We start from the raw sequence: 21,835 nt of genomic DNA on the forward strand, positions 1-21,835 counted from the left end.
AAAGTTATTACCACATAATGTGACAGTGGTCAGAATTGTAAAATTTGGCCTGGTCATGAAGGTGAAAAGAGGATTCGGGGTGACGGGGTTAAACTCAAGGAAGCAGAATGTGAAGTGTTCATCAACTTCAACTTTACCTTTTTTACCTACAGAAGGATGCAGCACAGGAGATATACAGGACTGTATACGAGGGGTGATCCAAAAGTAATGATAATCGGTTATTTCTATTGCACACAGAAATTAAAATAAAATGTTTTCTTCTCTCTTATGTACCCACTAGTCCAGGAAAAAAAAATTACTTAAATAGACCACGATTCCCGGGAGCTACATTCATTTGAATATGAACTGCCGAGGAGTGAACATCAAAATGGAAAAAAACGAACTCAGAGCTGTCATCAAATACCTCTGCTTGAAAAAAATGACTACCAAAGACATACACAGCGACTTGGTGGAAACATTGGGGGACTCTTCTCCTCCATATTCCACAGTTGCACGCTGGGCCAAGGAATTTCAGCTGGGAAGAACATCGACGGAAAATGAACATCGTGAAGGACGCCCATCCACGTCCCTCAATGAAGAAAACGTGAAAAAAGTTGAAGAAGTTGTATTGGCAGATCGAAGAGTGACTATCAGACATGTAGCTGAGGTCACAGGGATCTCATATGGCAGTATTCAAAGAATCCTTGCAAAAGAATTGCATATGAGAAAGGTCTCCGCACGTTGGGTGCCAAAAATGTTAACCGACGAACAAAAGAAGAAACGAGTTGACATTTCAATAGCAAATCTCGAAAAGTTCCAAGCAGACAAGGAAAATTTTTTGTCACGTTTTTTGACCATGGACGAGACCTGGATCCACCACTTTGATCCCGAAACTAAACAACAATCGATGACATGGAAACGAGCCGACGAACCGACGCCGAAGAAATTCAAAGTGTCAAGCTCAGCAGGGAAGGTTATGGCGTCCGTTTTTTGGGACGCTGAAGGAATTATTATGGTGGACTATTTGGAGAAGGGAGCCACTATTAGGGGCTCCTACTATGCAGAACAAATAAGAAGATTGCGGGAGGCTATCAAGGAGAAAAGGCGCGGCAAACTGCGGGCTGGAGTGTTGTTTCACCAAGATAACGCGCCGGCTCAAAAAGCTGCTGTTGCCATGGCTACCATTCAAGAAGCAGGCTTTGAACTGGTGGAACACCCCCCCCTATTCACCAGATCTAGCCCCCAGTGACTTCTTTCTCTTTCCTCGGCTCAAGGAACACCTCCGGGGCAAGAAATTTGACGACAATAGCGACGTGATAACCGCTGTTGGGGATTTTTTTGAGGGTCAAGATCAAGAATTTTTTTCAAAGGGAATTCTAAGTTTAGAAAAGAGATGGACTAAATATATAGACTTGTTAGGAGACTATGTAGAAAAATAAATTTATTTTTTGACTATATTCATTGTGTTTAGTATTGATTATCATTACTTTTGGATCGCCCCTCGTATATAGCAGTACAAATAGGAGCCAGGGGCATCTGCATTGGCATACATTTTTCTTCAATGTGAAGGAGTGTAACTTTTGATTTGCACTTTTCATGAAGATAAACATTATATGAATATGACCCAAACATCAAATGAAGGTAAAAAAAATAGGTGCGGACACAGGCATGTTACAGTATTAAAATCCTCACATCTTTATTTCATAGTCTCAGATACATTTTTTCCAATATTTAAGTAAAATTTTAACTCCAGATTAATTAAAATTGATTTTATAATGGAAATACTGTTTTCATTAGTCATAACAGTAGTAAGGTTCATTAACTCATACCATAGCAACAGGCATTAAATCTACATATCACACCAAAAATGAATTCCTAAAAGCTTCTTACAGATTTTAGATCCACACAGTAATTGATGATTTTCAGTCCAATGTAAAAGATCTATTTGAGAAAAGCCAAGTTTATCCTCAAATATCCAAACAAGCTCAGATCTGTGGGTATTCTGGAATCAAATCTACCAGCTGCAATGAACCAGTTGATAAAGGCCATTGTGCCAAGTAGTGTATTTTGCTACACATATTAATGCCTCAAATGATTTCAGATATACACTTGGCTTTTTCTACAGCAAGGAATTTATTTTATTTTCGTTTTTCTATATTTTTTCGCAATCATGAATTCTAACTATTCTTACAGAATAAAATAGAGGAAAAGTTAAATGCTGACAACTAAATGGCATATGTTTCTTCAAACTGCTACATGGCAACAAAGAGGTATAGTTAAGGTATTGTTCAGCATTAGAGAGCAGTCAGATGGACAGAGATCGGGCCACAGTGCTCGGAGTGGTCACGGCTGTCCCGACCCGAAAGTGACAGCTGCATAGAAATAAATGAAGCTGTCACACTCGGATTGGGATACGAATAGAAAAGTGGGCACCGCCAACAATAACAGAAGGTAAGAAAGGGGGTGCAACTTGTGCCCAAGGAGCTGCAATGATGGAAAGAGGAAAAGGCGCCAAATGTAGTGCACACACACCATGGTGTGTGTGCACTACATTTGGCACCTTTTCCTCTTTCCTTCACTCGGATTGGGATACACACTAGCCAGTCCAATCTCGGTCCGATTTATACGGCCGCCCTAAGAAAGATAGATCACAGCGCCACTGTTGTCTATTGGCCATTTATGGCATTGCAGCTCAGTCCCAATCAAGCGAGAGAGGCAGAGATGCAATTCACAAATAGCTCATTGACCAGATTGGTGCCGTTTCAGGAATAAAAGCAGTCCCATTTTCGTAATGCCTTAAATCCCCTTTAAACCGCCACAATGCTTTAGCAATGCTAGTACTCATTCATAATAATGTTTCCTTCTTTTGTGCAAGAAAGGTAAGAAAAAAGCAAGTCAAATGCACATCAGCTATAGGAGAAATGACTCCAGAAGGCTAGAAAAGAGCGATAGAAATACCATAGATATAGAGTAAAACACCCCAAAGCATGCAATAGTATATCGTCAGACTAGAATAGCAATTAAACATGTCTCCAGTGGCAGTGTGGGACAAACTGACTTCTCCTCATCCTTGCGCCTATTTTATTTATTACTACTTGATCCCCTTAGATTAAAACTGTCTATCCCATTTGGAAAAAATAACAGACCCACTGCCTTGGAAGAGAACATTACAGTTCGGAGGACAGGAATACATTTCATAATAGGACATATTTGCTCAAACTATCCACGTCTTTAATACAATCAGTGTTAGGTAATGGAAAAAGTGTGTGGAAAAGTTACAATCATTATCCCTGGTTTAGAATAAATGAGGACCTTCTAGCCTGGACTAATATTAGTTATTTCACAAACATTCACCTTGGTTAACAACCATGAAATACTAAAATGTAGATACAGTGGCTTTACTCGCTGTATTTATCTCATAGGGAATTCTTCGCACAGTAGTATGTATCAACATTAAATGATAAATTACAGTAATATTGTCCGAGTGTGCATTTCCCATTTAGTTATATATCTAAATAAATACATATGCCATAATTGCCAGTGTATATCCTGCCACTTCAAGTCTGCAGGTAGAAGTCACATTACGATCGTCTATGTACTACTACTACAAAGCGCTGATGTCCAGAGAACACAAGGATGAATTCATTCTGTTCTAATATATTCAGTCCTATCCAAACTAAACTACTTCTGACATAGATACAAATGAGGATAATAGAAAGTAAGAATGTAGAGTCAAAACATTAAAGGGGTTGTCCTCTTTTAGGAAAAACAAACCAATTACTACTTACCTTCCCCATGTCCCAAGCAATATCTGTGCCGCTGCTCCAGTTCCTGTTGTTTGGCTGCAGTGGTAAAGTCATATCAACAACGCTGTAGCAAATCACTGAGTTCAGCTCTGCATGGGTGGAGGTACTGAATTCAGTGACTGGCTGCAGTGTGGGTAACATTGCATTACCACTGCAGCCAAACAACAGAGAACAGGGCAGCTACAAAAAGCCAGTACATGACCCTGAAGCGTAAGTATTTTTTTTCATAACTGCAGCACATGGCAAAAAGTTTTCTAAAAGAGGACAATCCCTTTAATAAAATTTTAATCTCTGTTCTGTTACAATATTTTATAGAAGTCCTGAGGGGAAGAGGCTTAAAGGTTGATTTTCATTGCTTGGGAGAGTTGTCCTATAACCATCAAAGTTTCGTGGTATACTGCCACTGGTAGATCCAGAACTGTTACTTAGGGTCTCTATGCTTCCGTCTCGCTGAAGTTCTGAAAAGAACAAGAAAAATACAAATATGAGACATTCTACTAATAATAATACTGTATGATTACTAATTACATAAATGTAAAAGTTTAAGCTTGGTTTGAGAAACATGGCTGCTTCCTTATAGAAACAGAGGCACACGTGGTCTGTAAGTTGTGTCCGGTGTGCAGCATAATTCCATTCAAGTGAATGAAGCTGATTTGGATTTGTGGACAGGTGTGGCGCTGTTTTTTGGAAGAAAGCAGCCATGTTTTTCTAATCCTGAACAACTCCTTAAAAACAATTTACAATCTATATTCAGTAATAATTAGAACATATAAGGATACAAAGCATGCACAACACATAATTACACATGTAACATATATAACTAATATATATGTATCTCGATGAAAGAGACTAATAAAAATTATTTCAAGAAAAATCATAAAAACACATATATGTATACATATTTTTATACAACAGGCAAAGAAACAGGAGTGTTAAGAAACTGTAAAAAAAAAAAGTGCAACATAAGACCCATTTATGGCATCAAATTCTGTATTAACCTCTTCATGACCGTGGGATTTTCGTTATTCCGTGTTCGTTTTTCACTCCCCTCCTTCCCAGAGCCATAACTTTTTTATTTTTCCGTCAATTTGGCCATGTGAGGGCTTATTTTTTGCGGGACGAGTTGTACTTTTGAACAACATCATTGGTTTTACCATGTCGTGTACTAGAAAACGGGAAAAAAATTCCAAGTGCGGTGAAATTGCAAAAAAAGTGCAATCCCACACTTGTTTTTTGCTTGGCTTTTTTGCTAGGTTCACAAAATGCTAAAACTGACCTGACATTATGATTCTCCAGGTCAGTACGAGTTCATAGACACCTAACATGACTAGGTTATTTTTTACCTAAGTGGTGAAAAAAAATTCCTAACTTTTCTAAAAAAAAAAAAAAATTGCGCCATTTTCCGATACTCGTAGCGTCTCCATTTTTCATGATCTGGGGTCGGTTGAGGGCTTATTTTTTGCGTGCCAAGCTGGCGTTTTTAATGATTCCAATTCAGTGCAGATACGTGCGTTTGATCGCCCGTTATTGCGTTTCAATTTTTTTTCTCATTACGCCGTTTAGCGATCAGGTTAATGCTTTTTTTTATTGATAGATCGGGCGATTCTGAACGTGGAGATACCAAATATGTGTAGATTTGATTTTTTTTATTGATTTATTTTGATTGGGGCGAAAGGGGGGTGATTTAAACTTTTATATTTTTTTTATTTTTTTCACATTTTTTTAACTTTTGTTTTTTTACTTTTGCCATGCTTCAATAGCCTCCATGGGAGGCTAGAAGCAGGCACAACTCGATCGCCTCTGCTACATAGCAGCGATCTGCTGATCGCTGCTATGTAGCAGAAATGGAGGTGTGCTGTGAGCGCCGACCACAGGGTGGCGCTCACAGCCACTGGTGATCAGTAACCATAGAGGTCTCTAGGACCTCTATGGTTACCATCTTGACGCATCGCCGACCCCCGATCATGTGACGGGGGTCGGCGATTACGTCATTTCCGGCCGACAGCGGCATTTAACTAGTTAATAGCAGCGGGTGAATCGTGATTTCACCCGCCGCTATTGCGGGCACATGTCAGCTGTTCAAAACAGCTGACATGTCCCGGCTTTGATGCGGGCTCACCGCGGAGCCCTGCATCAAAGCAGGGGAGCTGACATCGGACGTACTATACCGTCCGATGTCAGTAAGGGGTTAAAGAGAAATTTATCAAACAGTCAGATCATCTATATAAAACTGTAATTCCCCCACCCTTCCCAAAAATAATTTTACACAATTTTTCAGTCAAGGAGACTAGACAAATTCCAGGCATTATTGTCTCTGACTTCTGACTCTGAAGAGTCTTTTTGTACTAAATTATTATTGCAATTCCCAATGGGACTGTACCTAAGGTTGGACTCACACATCAGTGTGCCCGGTCTGAAAACGAATTGTCCTTCATGGAGTATCATCGGCTCTCCTGAGCCTTAAATATATCTATAAGGCTGCTGCGTATGGCGTCCGTGGCTGATCCAAGTATCGTGGACCACGACACACGGATGTGCACAGAAATAGGCCGGGTTCTGAAGAGCCAAAATTCAAAATGGCCTGTTTTTTTTTGTTCAGAAAAACGTATCAATTTTGCATACGCAAACAGCACACGGACATTTAATGTGCTCTTCTTAATGAGCTCTTACACATACAAGACCAGATTGATAAATTGTCCAAAACTGGGTTCAGTAGCCCCTTCATGACCATGAGGTTTTCTGTTTTTGCATTCCCATTTTTTGATCCCCTTCTTTCCAGAGCCATAACTTTTTTATTTTTTGGTCAATATGGCTAAGTGAGGGCTTGTTTTTTGTACTTTTGAACAACACCATTGGTTTTACCATATTGTGTACTGGAATGTGGGAAAAACATTTAGAATGAGGTGAAATTGCAAAAAAGTGAAATTCCACAATTGTTCTGTTTTTGTTTTTTTACCATGCTCACTAAATGCTAAAACTGACCTGCTATTATGATTCTCCAGGTCATTGCGAGTTTGCAAATACCAAACAAGTATAGGTTTTTTTTTTACTTAAGCGGTGAAAAAAAATTCTAATTTTGCAAAAAAAAAAATGGTACTATTTTCTGAGGCTCATAGCATCTCCATTTTTCCGCATCTGGGGCTGGGTGTGGGCTCATTTTTTTGCTGAGCTGATGTTTTTATTGATGCCATTTTGAGGTAGATACAATTTTTTGATCGCCTGTTATTACATTTTAATGCAGTGTTGCAGCCACTAAAAAAAATGAATTCTGGTGTTGATTTTTTCTCTTGTTACGCTGTTTACAGATCGGAATAAATATTTTTATATTTTGATGGATCGGGCGATTCTGAATGCAGCGATACCAAATATGTGTATTTTTGATATTTTTTTATTGTTTTATTTTTAATGGGGCTAAAGGGGGGTTATTTGAACTTTTATATTTTTTTAAATTTTTTTTAAAACTTTTTTTTTAAACTTTTTACTTGCTTCAATAGTTTCAATGGGAGACTTGAAGTTACGATCATCGCCTGTGCTACACATAGCAGTGAATCAGCCCTGCTATGTGTAGCTAAAATGATCATCTGCTGGCCACAGGGTGGCACTCATAGCAGGTCGGCAATGACAACCACAGGGGAGATTGACAGTGGCACTTAATATGTTAACAGCCACGAATGGATCACGATTCCACCTGTAGCTGTTAAGGGCATATGTCAGCTGATAAAACCAGCGGAGATGTGCTGGAAAACATGCAGGCTCAGCCTTAGGAATGCAGGAACACGACCTATGATGTATACAGTATATTCACGTCATAGGTCTAGAAGGGGTTAATCTTTATTTGGGGAAAGCACTTCATAGTGAATTGGATAATAATAACAAAAATCACCTATTGTCAAGAGCAATAACTTCTTTGTATTGGATTTCCTTCACTTACTCTCCTCCGCTTTTATCTTTTTCATTTTTGTTGACCTGTTTCTAGTTTAGTGACAATAGTGAGGGAACTTATTTGCTGTCTGTGAGAACGTTGTGTTTTCTATAATCCCGGGTCTATTTCCTACTAGCTATTTGTACACACTCTTGTTCTACTAACTTGTAAGATTTTATGGCGTCACATAACATTTCCTGAGTATAAACACTTTTGTCCTGGTCACATTTAATCTTGGTAAAATCTCTTTATAAGAACTAAGCATTTTTTGGAAAGTATTTCACTTTATAGGCCCTTATCATGTAATCATTTGTTGACTTCTGGCTCCAGGCTCCAATAAAAGGCAGTGAGCAGACACTAGAGTTGGGCGTGGGTTGCTGCGTCACACCCGCGATTTGCAGATTGGTAACTACTGGAGTCTCTTTGCTTATTACTTACACTTTACAAATGTCTAGGTGAGGACGTAAAGAGCAACTCAGGCAAGAGACGTCTGTACTTAGAGGTTAATCTATAATGCTGCATGGCTAGTGTTCACACCAAGTAGTGTGTTCTGAGTTATCGCCAAAAAAAAGTCTGCTGTATTAAGGAAAAAAACACAAAACACTTATTTTTCATGGAAGATAAAATAAATGGCCAGTTTTTTTCCATCAATAAACCTAATCTTGCCATTTTGTTTTCTTTGTATAGACTGTACAGAGCCAGAACTAAAACATAAACTTGCCGAAGTTAAAAAGACAAATGTCATACTATTTATAAAAGCCTTAATGTGAAAAAAAAACACAAAAAGATTAAAGGCGAGGCAAAGCTTGAATTTAAGGTTTAGTGTTTTGCTTATGCCCTGTTGGTAAGTACAAAAATATCTTATTTTAACTCCTTAATAGTTGGCGATATACATTTTAGCTAAACTGTGCAATAAGCCCAGCAGTGTAGTCTCATTCAGTCTTTGAGTAGGTCTTAGGCTGTCCAACGAAGACTTTAGTCCCACTATAAAGCTGCGGTCCCTAACTTTTCTTACTTTGAGAGCTACATCTAACTCTAAGAGATGATCGTAAGCCACATCCAGGCCCACCCCCAATAGTTGTGACACTCAGAGCCCACCATTACCAGTATGATGACAGTCAAAGCTTCCCCACTGAAAGCACACTGAGGCCTTGGGTCCATATAGGCAGAATAAGTACATCGAAGTGTTCCAACTTTACCATCATTTGGTATTCTTATGTCAAGCACACCCTCCACACTATCACATCCAGCTTCAAGATTCCCTCTAACAGTATCATCCTATCTCCAGCTTACTATAGTTATTTCTCTACCCCTTTCCACCCACAAATATATGCACAGCCAGATCTTCTCTTCAGTGCTTGGGAATATACAGTGGGTACGGAAAGTATTCAGACCCCTTTAAATTTTTCACTCTTTGTTTCATTGCAGCCATTTGGTAAATTCAAAAACGTTATTTTTTTCTCATTAATGTACACTCTGCACCCCATCTTAACTGAAAAAAAAACAAATGTAGTAATTTTTACAAATTTATTACAAAAAGAAAAACTGAAATATCACATGGTCATAAGAATTCAGACCCTTTGCTCAGTATTGAGTACAAGCACCATTTTGAGCTAGTGCAGCCATGAGTCTTCTTGGGAATGATGCAACAAGTTTTTCACACCTGGAGTTGGGGATCCTCTGCCATTCTTACTTGCTGATCCTTTCCAGTTCCGTCAGGTTGGATGGTGAATGTTGGTGGACAGCCATTTTCAGGTCTCTCCAGAGATGTTCAATTGGGTTTAGGTCAGGGCTCTGCCTGGGCCAGTCAAGAATGGTCACAGAGTTGTTCTGAAGCCACTCCTTTGTTATTTTAGCTGTGTGCTTAGGGTCATTGTCTTACTGGAAGGTGAACATTTGGCCAAGTCTGAGGTCCAGAGCACTCTGGAAGAGGTTTTCATCCAGGATATCTCTGTGCTTGGCCACATTCATGTTTCCTGCTTCCTTTCATGCTTCCATTGGGTCAATCTGCCATAAAGGCCCGACTGGTGGAGGGCTGCAGTGATAGTTGACTTTGTGGAACTTTCTCTCATCTCCCTACTGCATCTCTGGAGCTCAGCCACAGCGAGCTTGGGGTTCTTCTTTACCTCTCTCACCAAGGCTCTTATCCCATGAATGCTCAGTTTGGCTGGATGGTCAGGTCTAGGAACACTTCTGGTGGTCCCAAACTTCTTCCATTTAAGGATTATAGAGGCCACTGTGCTTTTAGGAACATTGAGTACTGCAGAAGTTATTTTGTAATCTTGACCAGATCTGTGCCTTGCCACAATTCTGTCTCTGAGCTCCTTGGCCAGTTCCTTTGACCTCATGATTCTCATTTGGGCTGACATGCACTGTGAGCTGTGAGGTCTTATATAGGCAGGTGTGTGCCTTTCCAAATCAAGTCCTATCAGTTTAATTAAACACAGCTGGACTCCAATGAAGGAGTAGAACCATCTCAAGGAGGATCACAAGGAAATGGACAGCATGTGACTTAAATATGAGTGTCTGAGCAAAGGATCTGAATACTTATGACTATGTGATATTTAGGTTTTACTTTTTTAATAAATTTGCAAAAATTTCTACATTTCATTCAACAAAAATGAACTTTTTTGAATTTACCAAGTGTCTGCAATAAAACAAAGATTGAAAAATTTAAAGAGGTCTGAATACTTTCCGTACCCACTGTATAATGGTCTGTGTTATAATTAAATATAATGTATATACAGTACATCTGCAATGTGCTCTAAGTTAAAAAGAAAAATGTCATAAAAATATTTTAATTACATTAAAAATGTAATGAAAAGTTTAATTTAAAAAATTGCCCACAAAAAATAAATCAACATAATCATTTAGGGCACAATAGAGTTTATTGCAAAATTGTTTCTTTCTGTAATCCTCTTCCAAAAATATTATATAAATTACACATGTGCCCTCAAATGAGACAGAAAAATCTACAACTCCACCACTTGTATAAAAAGGCCTCATACAGCTGTCTTGAGGAAAGTATATAAAATAAATTCAGATAGCAACAGGAAGACCTCAAGAGCATGGCCACCTCTATATCGAAACCTCACATTGGAGAGTAGGGATTTCACATAATAAAAATTTATGGTAAATCTTGTGAATGGAAATACATTTGTCATTAGCATGGCTGCTGTAAAGAACCAAGATCAAAACATTATCCCCCATACTTATTAAGATTTTAATAATATTTGTACAACCAATGTAATATTTTTACAACTAATTGTGTTGTTTTTACATAACTTCAAAAAGTCCAAAATGTGAATTGGATCAATACACCTAAGTTGAAATAAAGTCAGGTACCCCATGTGCAATGGAACCCACTAACCACAGTGATTGGTAAAATTTACATGATTTCCATATAGCTTACTTTTTTTCATGATGACCTCTATTTTGGGGTGCAAATAATACTTTGAAAAACATTTATTACTTTATTTTTGGGGGTGAAATGTAAAAGAAAATGCAAATCAGCCATTGTTTTTTGAGGTTTATTCTTACACATTCAGCGTGTTGTATAAATGACAAGTCTACTTTTTTACAGCTGTGTGAAAAAGTTATTTCCCCCTTCCTGATAACACAAAATGCAGTCTTTCAATTAAGGTCTTTATTATTTAAGGAAAAAGAAATCCAAACCTACAGAGCCCTGCGCTAAAAAGTAACTGCCCCCTCCTTGACCCCTTCATGACCTTGGGATTTTCCATTTTTCCGTGTTCGTTTTTCACTCCCCTCCTTCCCAGAGCCATAACCTTTTTATTTTTTCGTCAATACGGCCATGTGAGGGCTTATTTTTTGCGGGGCGAGTTGTACTTTTGAAGGACATCATTGGTTTTACCATGTCGTGTTCTAGAAAATGAGAAAAAATTTCCAAGTGCGGTGAAATTGCAAAAAAATGCAATCCCATTTGTTTTTTTTGTTTGGCTTTTTTGCTAGGTCCACTAAATGCTAAAACTGACCTGCCATTATGATTGTCCGGGTCATTACGAGTTCATAGACACCTAACATGTCTAGGTTATTTTAATCTAAGTGGTGAAAAAAAATTCCAAACTTTGCTAAAAAAAAAAAAAAGCGCCATTTTCCGATACCCGTAGCGTCTCCATTTTTCGTGATCTAGGGTCGGGGAGGGCTTATTTTTTGCGCACCAAGCTGACATTTTTAGTGATACCATTTAGGTGCAGATACGTTCTTTTGATCGCCCGTTATTGCATTTTAATGCAATGTCGCGACGACCAAAAAAATGTGATTTTGGCGTTTTGAATTTTTTTCTTGCTACGCCATTTAGCGATCAGGTTAATCTTTTTTTTTTATTGATAGATCGGGTGATTCTGAACGCGGCGATACCAAATATGTGCATATTTGATTTTATTTTTATTGTTTTATTTTGAATGGGACAAAAGGGGGGTGATTTAAACTTTTATTTTTTTTTATTTCATTTTTTTAAACATTTTTTTTACTTTTGCCATGCTTCAATAGCCTCCATGGGAGGTTAGAAGCTGACATAGCCTGATCAGCTCTGCTAAATAGGAGCGATCTGATGATCGCTGCTATGTAGCTGAATTACAGGCCGGAGCCCACATCAAAGCAGGAGATTTGACCTCAGACGTACTATCCTGTCCGAGGTCAGAAAGGGGCTAAAATACAAATTAACTTTGATTAATCACATCTTTGGGAAGCAAAGTTCAAATTTCCTGACTTTTTGGTGTAGTATAAAATGCACCAGAATTATTATGAACATGGCACATGAAACTCCAGTCTTGATAAATACATCTCTATGTCGCTAGGCATGAAGCGCTGTATCAAAAAAATGAAGAACCTTATTTTCAAGGTGGAAATGCAGTTTAGTTGCGATATGAAGCCTTTTGAGGAAATGAGTGGTAGTGAAATCACAGACTCCAACAATGTTATGTCTGACATCCCAGAAAATTTTAATCCTTCCGATGCTAAAAATCAGTAATAGGCTATTTTACATGGCATCTCTAAGACGCTGAGGGAACCACCACATTTTCGAAAGGAGAAAAATGTCTTTTCAGTTGTTTATTTGGCTTACAAAAGCCGCCTGAAGATTGAACATGTTACTTCTTTTAGCCGCTTTAAGGCTTTCGAACCATGAAGTAGTTTAAAGAAGTGAGATAATACTTTTTTTGTGGCAAATTTGCAGTGCTTTGTCAGGTGGATTCTGCCTGAAAAAGCCCTCATGTGCACATACAGCACCCTTAATCAGTGCGTCTTGTCTTTCTGTCTGATTTACTGTCAATGGAGATTCTGTGGTAAGTAGAGCTCAATTAATATAGGTTTAGGGACTAACGAATGTGTAAAGAATATGTGCATAGAGCCTAATCATAGAAGCCAATTAACCTGGTGCACCATTCATAAGAATGTAAGGTTTTGCAATGTTCAGATTTTATTTTCAGCGAAAATGCAAACCTTTGCAATTAATAGTCTAAAATGGAAGCGAAATATTGGCTCAGTGTCAATCCCACCTTTACTAAGTAATATTTGCTGAAAATGCCAGTATGTTTTCTGGTCATCTGCAGAGGAAGTAGGAGGAAGGGCACGCTGATTCATGGTTCTGCTGTCTGGTAGTTTTGAAAATCATGCCAAATTATAGCGGTGCAAGTCTATTTATTTGGCAGGGCAAGGTTTGGGGTATCTGATTTATCTAAGGCTTTCCATGACGATGTATAATATAGTACCTGTCACTATTCACAAAGTTTCATAGTAGTATTCTTGTTAACAAAACACGTTCTTCCAGACTGGGATGACTCTGCACACATTGCAGACTTGCTCTTGTTCTTAACTTTAATTCCTGCCTAACATCGCCCAAATCAAAGTGGCAAGTTCTGTAATGGATACCTTTTTAGTGTGGATAGATTCCATGGATATGGCATACCAGGTTTGTTCATGAATGGAGCACAGTGTTGTAACACCCAGAAACTCGTATGATTTTTTGCTAGTGGCGGAGTTTGTGTTGGAACATGAAACCCTCCGTTAGTATCTGTTTGCAAGAGCAAATTTATTTTAAAGCACAGCAAAAGGCAGGAGCAGTATGTGGAGGAATAAGGCCCTCTATTAAGGAATTAAACTTGAACTGCATTTAGACAATGACCTCATCCAAATGGCCTCCTTGGCATTCACACCTACAGGAACAGAATATTCACCACATCTATGTCACTGTATGAAATGTGGCTTGTGGACGTTAAATATGGAAGAGGCTCTGTACTCGGTGGAGTCAGTGCAGACAGAGATCCGGAGACATTGGTTTTAGCCATAGTCAATAAAATGTTCTTCCAGCCCAATCTGAAAAACCAGCCATGCATAAGCTTCTTTAGTTTTTTGCTTCACATCCCTAGTCTCCCATAAGTTCAGGAAGTGAAAACAGTAATTTAAATCAGCAATGAGTGGCGTATCCCACACTAATACTGTACTTATCCTGTCTGATTTTGTGCTTTCATCTCCTGCAGCACACAGCTGGCTTTGGTTAAATGTCTCACGTCAGAGCTTTTACTTGCTGTGCAGCCATCTCTACCAAGACAGAGCAGAGTACAAGTCCAATCAAACATCATTAGAACGCTAAACTCCTTAAACATTTACTTGTTTCCTTCATAATTGTTTATCGGACAAAAAAGTGTTCCAATCATTAGAATAATTTAAACACATTATAGCTTTTCTTAACCTGTTCTTTTCCAGACATTGGCTTTCCGGTTCTGCATTATACTTACTATACATACCCTATGTAAATACTGAAAGTATTAACGAGATCTTCTGATGAAGCAACAAAGCATGCGATTCCGTAAAAAAGGAAAACCATAATATATGGTCATGAGTGCTAATAATGAGTTTACGTATAAGGAATAGACAAAAAAGGGAATATTAGAGATGAGCGAATAGATTACCAGTAGTGATAAGCGAACGAGCTTGGATAAGGTGTTATCCGAACATGCTCGTGTGCTAATCCAGTGTCTTCAGCTTGCTTGAAAAATATGTTTGAGTCTCTGCGACTGCATGTCTGGAGCATGCAGGGATTGCCTATTGCTCATCACTAATTACCAGCAAATCAAATTTATGTCGGGCAGAAGTTGAAGAACCTGATGACTACTTTGCTGGATGATAGAGGGCCAAGAAGGGATTAAGATAGGTTATTTACTCAATTCCAATGACATGTAGCACCCACGTGACTGCATGTAGAGTGAAGTACATAATTGAAAAGCAACATGCCCCAAGTGACGACATGGGGCTCAAAATGATGGAAGATCGTACCAGAAGGAAGATTAAAAATAGTAACAAAAAACAGATGATAAATGAGCCAAATGGAGGATGGGAGGCAGTGTGAAAGGGACAAAAATGGACTAGGATAGGTGAATATAAGTTTGTTCAACCCTTTCCCAGCCAACTCAACTTATAGCAAAATTTATTTCAATTTTTTCTTTCGCCTGAATTCAGTAAATCTTCTCACCTAGTAAGGTAGTTTATTCTAATAAAAAAAAATTGAGTACTGGTTAAAAAATATTTATCTGAATTGCACCAAATAATGTATGAGCAGAGTATACATAGTATGTTTATAAGAAGTTTGGGTGAGATATCTGTTGGGTAACAGTTATCTAAGGTTTAATGGAACCTTTAGTCCTAGTATGCCTTAATACGGACCCATTAGCTTCAATGTATGGCATCTGAATGGATTCAATTACACAAATATAAATAAAAAAATGACAATGTTTTATAGCACAAACTAAAGAATTCATACTATATATTAAATAAGCTTTCTGCACCCTATTTAAGGATATGTCCGGGATTACTGTACCTGTCCCACAAAGACATATAAATTATTTTTGCCCATAGCCTAAGTTTCCCCTTTTAGGATTATTGCTGCAGTATTTGCCAGCAAGGCCAGACATGGATCATAGCCTTAAGGCAGCTGTAAAGAAATGAATTATCGTCCCCGGCGCCTGCACATTAATTTTTTTTTTCCGGGCGTGTGCAATTGCGCTGCCCTTTATACTTACAGCGCAGGTGCCGGGGACGATAATCCAGCAAGGGGAGGCGGCACCCGGGGCGCACAGGCCCGGAGTGACGGCTGTGCTGCGTCTGATTATGAGGGGAAGACCCACCTCCGGGAACATTTCACGATATGAGGGGGCACATTTTATAAACATTTATTTCAGAGTGTGCAGGGAGCATAACTATAAGAGCCACCTTGTCAGAATGCAGCATTTGTGCTGCACAAGGTGGCTCTTTTAGTTACAAACGCCTGATGGGGGGGTGACAGGTTCCCTTTAAAGGTCTGTTACCAGATGAAAAGTGAACACTTTTTGCTCTTATTTTATTCCTGCTGCTAAGTAATTAATTAAAAAAAATAATCTGTCATATAGTCACAGAGATGTGGGTCTTATTATATAGTGCCAATTGTTATAGTATTTTGACCTTAACATAACGCCCTTTCAGTAAAGACCACAAAAAACAGCACTAAGCAAAAATTCACATATCTCTGAAACCATGTGAAAAATAAAACAAAACTAGAATACTCAGGGACGTGTGGTGGGAATATAATAAGAGCAAAACCTGACCACTTTTGTCCTGTCATATGACAGGCCCTCTTTAAGAATTCCATTACACAGAGCAGAAGAAGAGTATTTAATGACATAGTGTCTTGATTCATCATGATTTGTTGCGCTCAATTGTTTGTCCAATTTTTTACAATGATGGATGTGATGTAATGGATTTCATCTTTTTTTGAATAGAGCAAGAGGTAAAATTATTATTATTATTAATAATTATTATTTATATAGCACCTTTGATTCCAAGGTGCTGTACAAGAGAAAATATACTATATGTTTTTGGGGTTCTTTAAAAACTGATCTAACAGTGAAGTTTTTGAAAATCACTCAGAAGTTAATGTGATCTGACAATGGATCCATTATGGTCTTTTTTTTTAACATGCAATATATTAAAAATGTAAATAGCATGACCCCGCTATGTGTTACTGGCTAGATGAGCAGCATAACATGAATGAAACATTGAAGATTTATGTACAGGACTAAATAAATAAGCCATATGTGCATACTTTGAGTTATACTTCTTTTTTTTATTATGTCGTCTTAACAAAACCTGCAAAAGACAAAGCTAGGAAAATATATCAAGCATTGCCAAGTATAAATGTTAAAGTATTTTTATGGCACATTAATTCAATGCCTAAAGAAAATCTATATAGTCATCTTTTGCCCGGAACACTCATAAATAATGCTGTGTTTCTTATTTCTGCTTTTGCCGAAGTGGCCCATTCGAAGTCCTGGTATTTTCTTTATGTCTGCTCTAAAAAAAAATCCCATCTCTAGTGCATTATTTCGTTTAATGGTTTTTCCTTTCTCTGTTTGACTTCCTCTTCAGCGGGCTGTTAAGCACCATTTCAAAAATATCCTTAAAAAACCATTTGCTGGAAGAGATGACCCTTTACTCTACCTACTGAGAATTGCACAAACTCCTGTACATCGTGGCAGAAAGATGATACAATGACAGCCAGCCTGATGTGTCAGGGTTAGTAGGAAAGCAGCAGCAACTTGGAATACAGGAATTATTCTTCATCGTCTCAAAATGTCACAACACATTATGCTCAAGGTCTCAGCTTGCTGAAGGAGTGACCCTTGACTGAATGCAAGTGCTGGGGGAAAGAACTAATTGTAGCTCCTTTTCACACGTCAGTCACTTTTCATGGCACTAAGCCTCTCAACCTTGAATAACGTCAAATTCTCTTCTTCTCTTTTTTTCGATTTCCCACTATTTTATATACGTGCTGCACGAAGTTTATTTATGTTCAGTTTTTCTGAGTGTCCTATAAACAGATTGCAGAGAAGACGCCCATGGGATTAAGAATACAAGGGCCTTGCAGAGGATACAGACCTGACAGTTTGACTAGAGGAAACTAGATCTAATTACTTGCATGTGGCTGTCTTTTCAACCTAAGAAGCAACAGCACAGAGTAACAGGACATGCTATAGCTTAGGGCTCCATGATTTTTTTCCTGGCAGTATGATGTGGTAATGACTGCTCTCCATATGCACAATTGAGCTAACAAAAGTGACCTATAATTTCTGAGTTTGCATTACATATTAAAGTAGGTATGGTCATCTCTAATGATGCCACAAAAAGGGCAACATAGCTTAGCAAAGACCTGTTCATCAAGCGGGAGGCAATTCCATGACATCTGGAGTGTCAAAGAAAGTGAACACTCCTGAGTGTTTTCAATGGATGATTTGTCTGTTTTAAATTATTAGATTAAGCAATCATTCTATTACCATAGGGGTCAATGTATGTATAATCGTATGTAGTAACTGTTCCTAAAGCTGGTCATAAATATAAAGATTTGGTCTCTATACATTGCCGTATAAATGCGGTATAAAGACTAGTTCCACATCAGAAATATGTATTGAACCATTAAACTTTAAAAGACTTTATAAATAAAGAAAATGAAAAAAATGTAAAGTGTGGAAAATAATGTGCAGTCGGACTGTAAATCCTAAAAATAAATTTTCCAACCAATAGGAGACATTTTTCATGGACATCATTAAATCTGATGGCAATTTTACTATTACATATTTGTGAATATTATATAAGGTAGATAGACATTAATTGGGTTGTCTACCCCTTGAGGAAATTTTTGTCAAGTCCTGCAGCTTGCCAAATTCTAGTGGTGTGTAATGTACACATTGCTAGGATTCGGCTCCACTTGCCAGTTTCAGCAGTAATTACTAATAGCTAGTATGCTATTTGTGTAATTGTGGTCACGTACCAACTAAAGTCTGAGCTTTTCAATAGAATCTTTTTTGACCAATATCTTATTAGGTGTTCACTACAGATTAAAAAAATATTTAGAATTGAGAGTCCTCAGTGGTTGATACCTTTTAATGGCTAACTGAATCACTACAGATTAACAAATTTGAGGCGAATCAAATTTGGGTCGAATTTTATGAAATTCATAGGTCCTGGTTAGGGATGAGCGAATATTCTCGTTACTCGAGATTTCCAGAGCATGCTCGGGTGTCCTCCGAGTATTTGTAAGTGCTTGGAAATTTAGTTTTCCTTGCAGCAGCTGAATGATTTACATCTGTTAGCCAACATAAGTACATGTGGGGGTTCCCTAGCAATCAGGCAACCTCCACATGTACTTATACTGGCTAGTAGCTGTATATCATTCAGCTGCGACGATGAAAACTAAATCTCCGAGCACTTACTTGGAGGAGACCCGAGCATGCTCAGGAAATCTCGAGTAACGAGTATATTCGCTCATCACTAGTCCTGGTGTATTCAAAGAATTTGCAATTCTAAATTTTTCATATTACAAAAAATGCTACCACCTTTTAATAGAGAAGATTACAACAGTCACAGAAGACTTACATGACCTTAGGCATGACTGCAGCGGCTTACATATTAGGCCTTGCAAACATCACTTCACATGGTATAGCGCAGTCAATCTGAAGGGACTATCATAGCCTGTATAAATGTCTAGGCAGGGAATACAGGAGCTATTTGGGGCAATTTTAGGATAGTGAAAATATATTAGAGCTTACAGCTCAGCAATAGAAACAGAAAAATAAAGCCTAAAACATTGGACAAATACCCCAGACAGCAATTTACTATATAATTGCAGTACTGAAGAAAATGAAAGTAGTAGTCTGTGAAAAATACAGTGATTCAATTGGTAGGAGGAAAGTCATATAGGGGAGGTGCCAACATGAGTGCCTTACTCAGTATGATTTAGCAATAATGTGATAAAACTGTCAACTGTCTTACTGCACTTGAATTACAATTACACATTCTTTCTTCATTCCTAATGCATTACTCATTATCATGGGAGACTTGAATGTCAAAGTGGGCCACATCTAACATGAAACCGTTGTTGGAAACTTTTGACTTAGTGATCGAAATGAGGCTGGAGGAAGATTCATTGACTTCTGTATGACAAATCAACTGTCCATCATGAACACCTTCTTACAAAATCATAAACGGAGACTCTACAAATGGACATCACCGAATGGGGCCCATAGCAATCAGACAGACTACATACAGTTGAAACTAGAAGTTTACATACACTAAATAAAAAGACACATATGTATGTTTTCTCAATATCTGACATGAAATTAGAATAATCAGTGACTGGTGGTGACATCATCGTGGTTACCGCCGGTCATTGAGGCTGTGTTCCCAGCTGGGCTGAACGGCTGTGAGCTTAGGTGAGATCCCCGCTAGCACCGTGAGAAAGTCTCATGGTGTACAGGCGAGTTCACTGAAATAATTTCACTGCAGTGATACTTTCTCACAGTGCTAGCAGGGATCTCACCGGAAACGCAGCCTGAATGACCGATGGTAACCACGATGATGTCACTGACAGTCACTGATGCTGCACTCGCAGCTCTGATTCACCATTGGTTCTCAGTCTGGACAGTCGCATCTTGGCATCGTCCAGGTTGAAAACTATTTATCAGCAGACATGGATTACGGCGTGGGACAGAACAATTGACAGGTGAGGGATATTGTTGTTTTTTATTTTTGTTTTATTACAAGAGATGAGGGATTCAGTGGAATTAGGTGTTAGGTGAGTATAATTGTGTCTGTTATTTTTAAATAAAAAAGTAAAAATGTTTTGTTTTATTTCAAATAAAATACTTTTTTTCTGGCTGTGTCCTATTTACCATATAACTATAGGATTAGTAATTCTTATTATTATTATACATATATATAGCGCCATTTATTCCATGGCGCTTTACATGTGAAAAGGGGCAAATATAGACAAGCACAATAAACATGAGCAATACAAGGCACACACAAGTACAGAAGGAGAGAGGACCCTGCCCGTGAGGGCTCACTGTAGATAGGTGTCTCATAGATGCCTATCCATTAGTAATCTGTGGGTCTGATGTCACCTGACAATACAAAGGTGACATCAACCCTACTTGCTACCACTACAGGGCAAGTGGAAAGAGGCGGGCAAAGCACCAGAAATGGCGCATCTAATAGATGCACTGTTTCTGCTGCGGGCTGCTATTTTTAGGCTGGGGGCATTATCCATGGCCCCAAACCAGCCTGAGAATACAAGCCCCCAGCTGTCTGCTTTAGCTTGGCTGGTTGGCAAAATTGGGGGGCACCCCATGCCATTTTTTCAATTATTTAAATAATTAAAAAATACAGTGTCGGGACCCCTCTATTCTTGATAAGCAGGCTTGCTGAAGCTGAAAGCTGAAGGTTGCAGCCCCCAGCTGTGAATTTTGTTTGGCTGGTTGTCAAAAATACAGGGGAACTCATGCCTTTTTTAAAAATTATTTATTTACAGCGCAGGCACCAGCTAATAAATACTCCCATCAGCCACTCCTGCTCTCACTGATGTAAGCACTGACAGCACAGTACAGTCTACGTGTGCCTCAGGTATCTGAGTCTCATCAGGATTACCTCCACTCCCCGGGGTTAACATCTGGCGACGAGGGTTTGGACTCTGCTCTGACCCCACTATATCAGGCCCTAGATTCAATTGAAAAAAATTTTGGCCAATGGTGCAGGTGCTTTCCCCTTCTTATTTATTCTGTGAATCTTAGGAGCAGACCTCTGATGCCCATGGAATAGAATGTATAGACAGCTCTGCAGACTCGCCCATCTTTGGTTCCCCACAGTCAATTGGGAGGTTGGAGAGTTGTGGCGCAGGGGGAAACAAGGGTAGTTGGAGTGCCACCTCTGAGGATTGTATTGTGTGTGATATTAAGGTGAAGGAAGAGGAGGAGAGGCCACCTGATGTAGTGCTTGCCATCCACTAGAGCACATGATCATGCTGGCCGTAATCTACAAGATGATCCACTTTGTGGTTTACAAAGAAAGGAAGTTGAGTAGTCCATCAACAGATAATGTCACAGCAACAAATAATCCTTAGCACAAAGGATTTAGATTCTGAAAAGTAGCTTTGTGTCTGGAACACATTACTAGCAGTAAGGTTTTAGATTCAGAAATGTGGCCTAGTATTTGGACCACACTATTACCAGAAAGGATTTAGATTCAGAAATGTGGCCTGATGTCTGGACCACACAATTAGCAGAAAGGAATTAGATTCTGAAAT

The 21,835-nt window shown here is 38.6% G+C and overlaps 1 protein-coding gene across 5 annotated transcripts in view; it reads right to left on the reverse strand.

The window, feature by feature from the left end:
• Positions 1 to 1,650: 1,650 nt before the first annotated feature.
• Positions 1,651 to 21,835, reverse strand: part of BCAS3 (BCAS3 microtubule associated cell migration factor) — a 1,718,074-nt gene continuing 1,697,889 nt past the window's right edge. For all 5 annotated transcript variants that reach the window (XM_069757219.1, XM_069757222.1, XM_069757218.1 and 2 more), the window contains one exon: positions 1,651 to 4,243. In XM_069757219.1, coding sequence (XP_069613320.1) covers positions 4,095 to 4,243 — 149 coding nt within the window. In that variant the 3' untranslated portion in view covers positions 1,651 to 4,094. The remainder of the gene's footprint in view (positions 4,244 to 21,835) is intronic.

The sequence above is a fragment of the Ranitomeya imitator genome, chromosome 3, assembly GCF_032444005.1.
Source record: "Ranitomeya imitator isolate aRanImi1 chromosome 3, aRanImi1.pri, whole genome shotgun sequence".
Taxonomy (NCBI): Eukaryota; Metazoa; Chordata; class Amphibia; order Anura; family Dendrobatidae; genus Ranitomeya; species Ranitomeya imitator.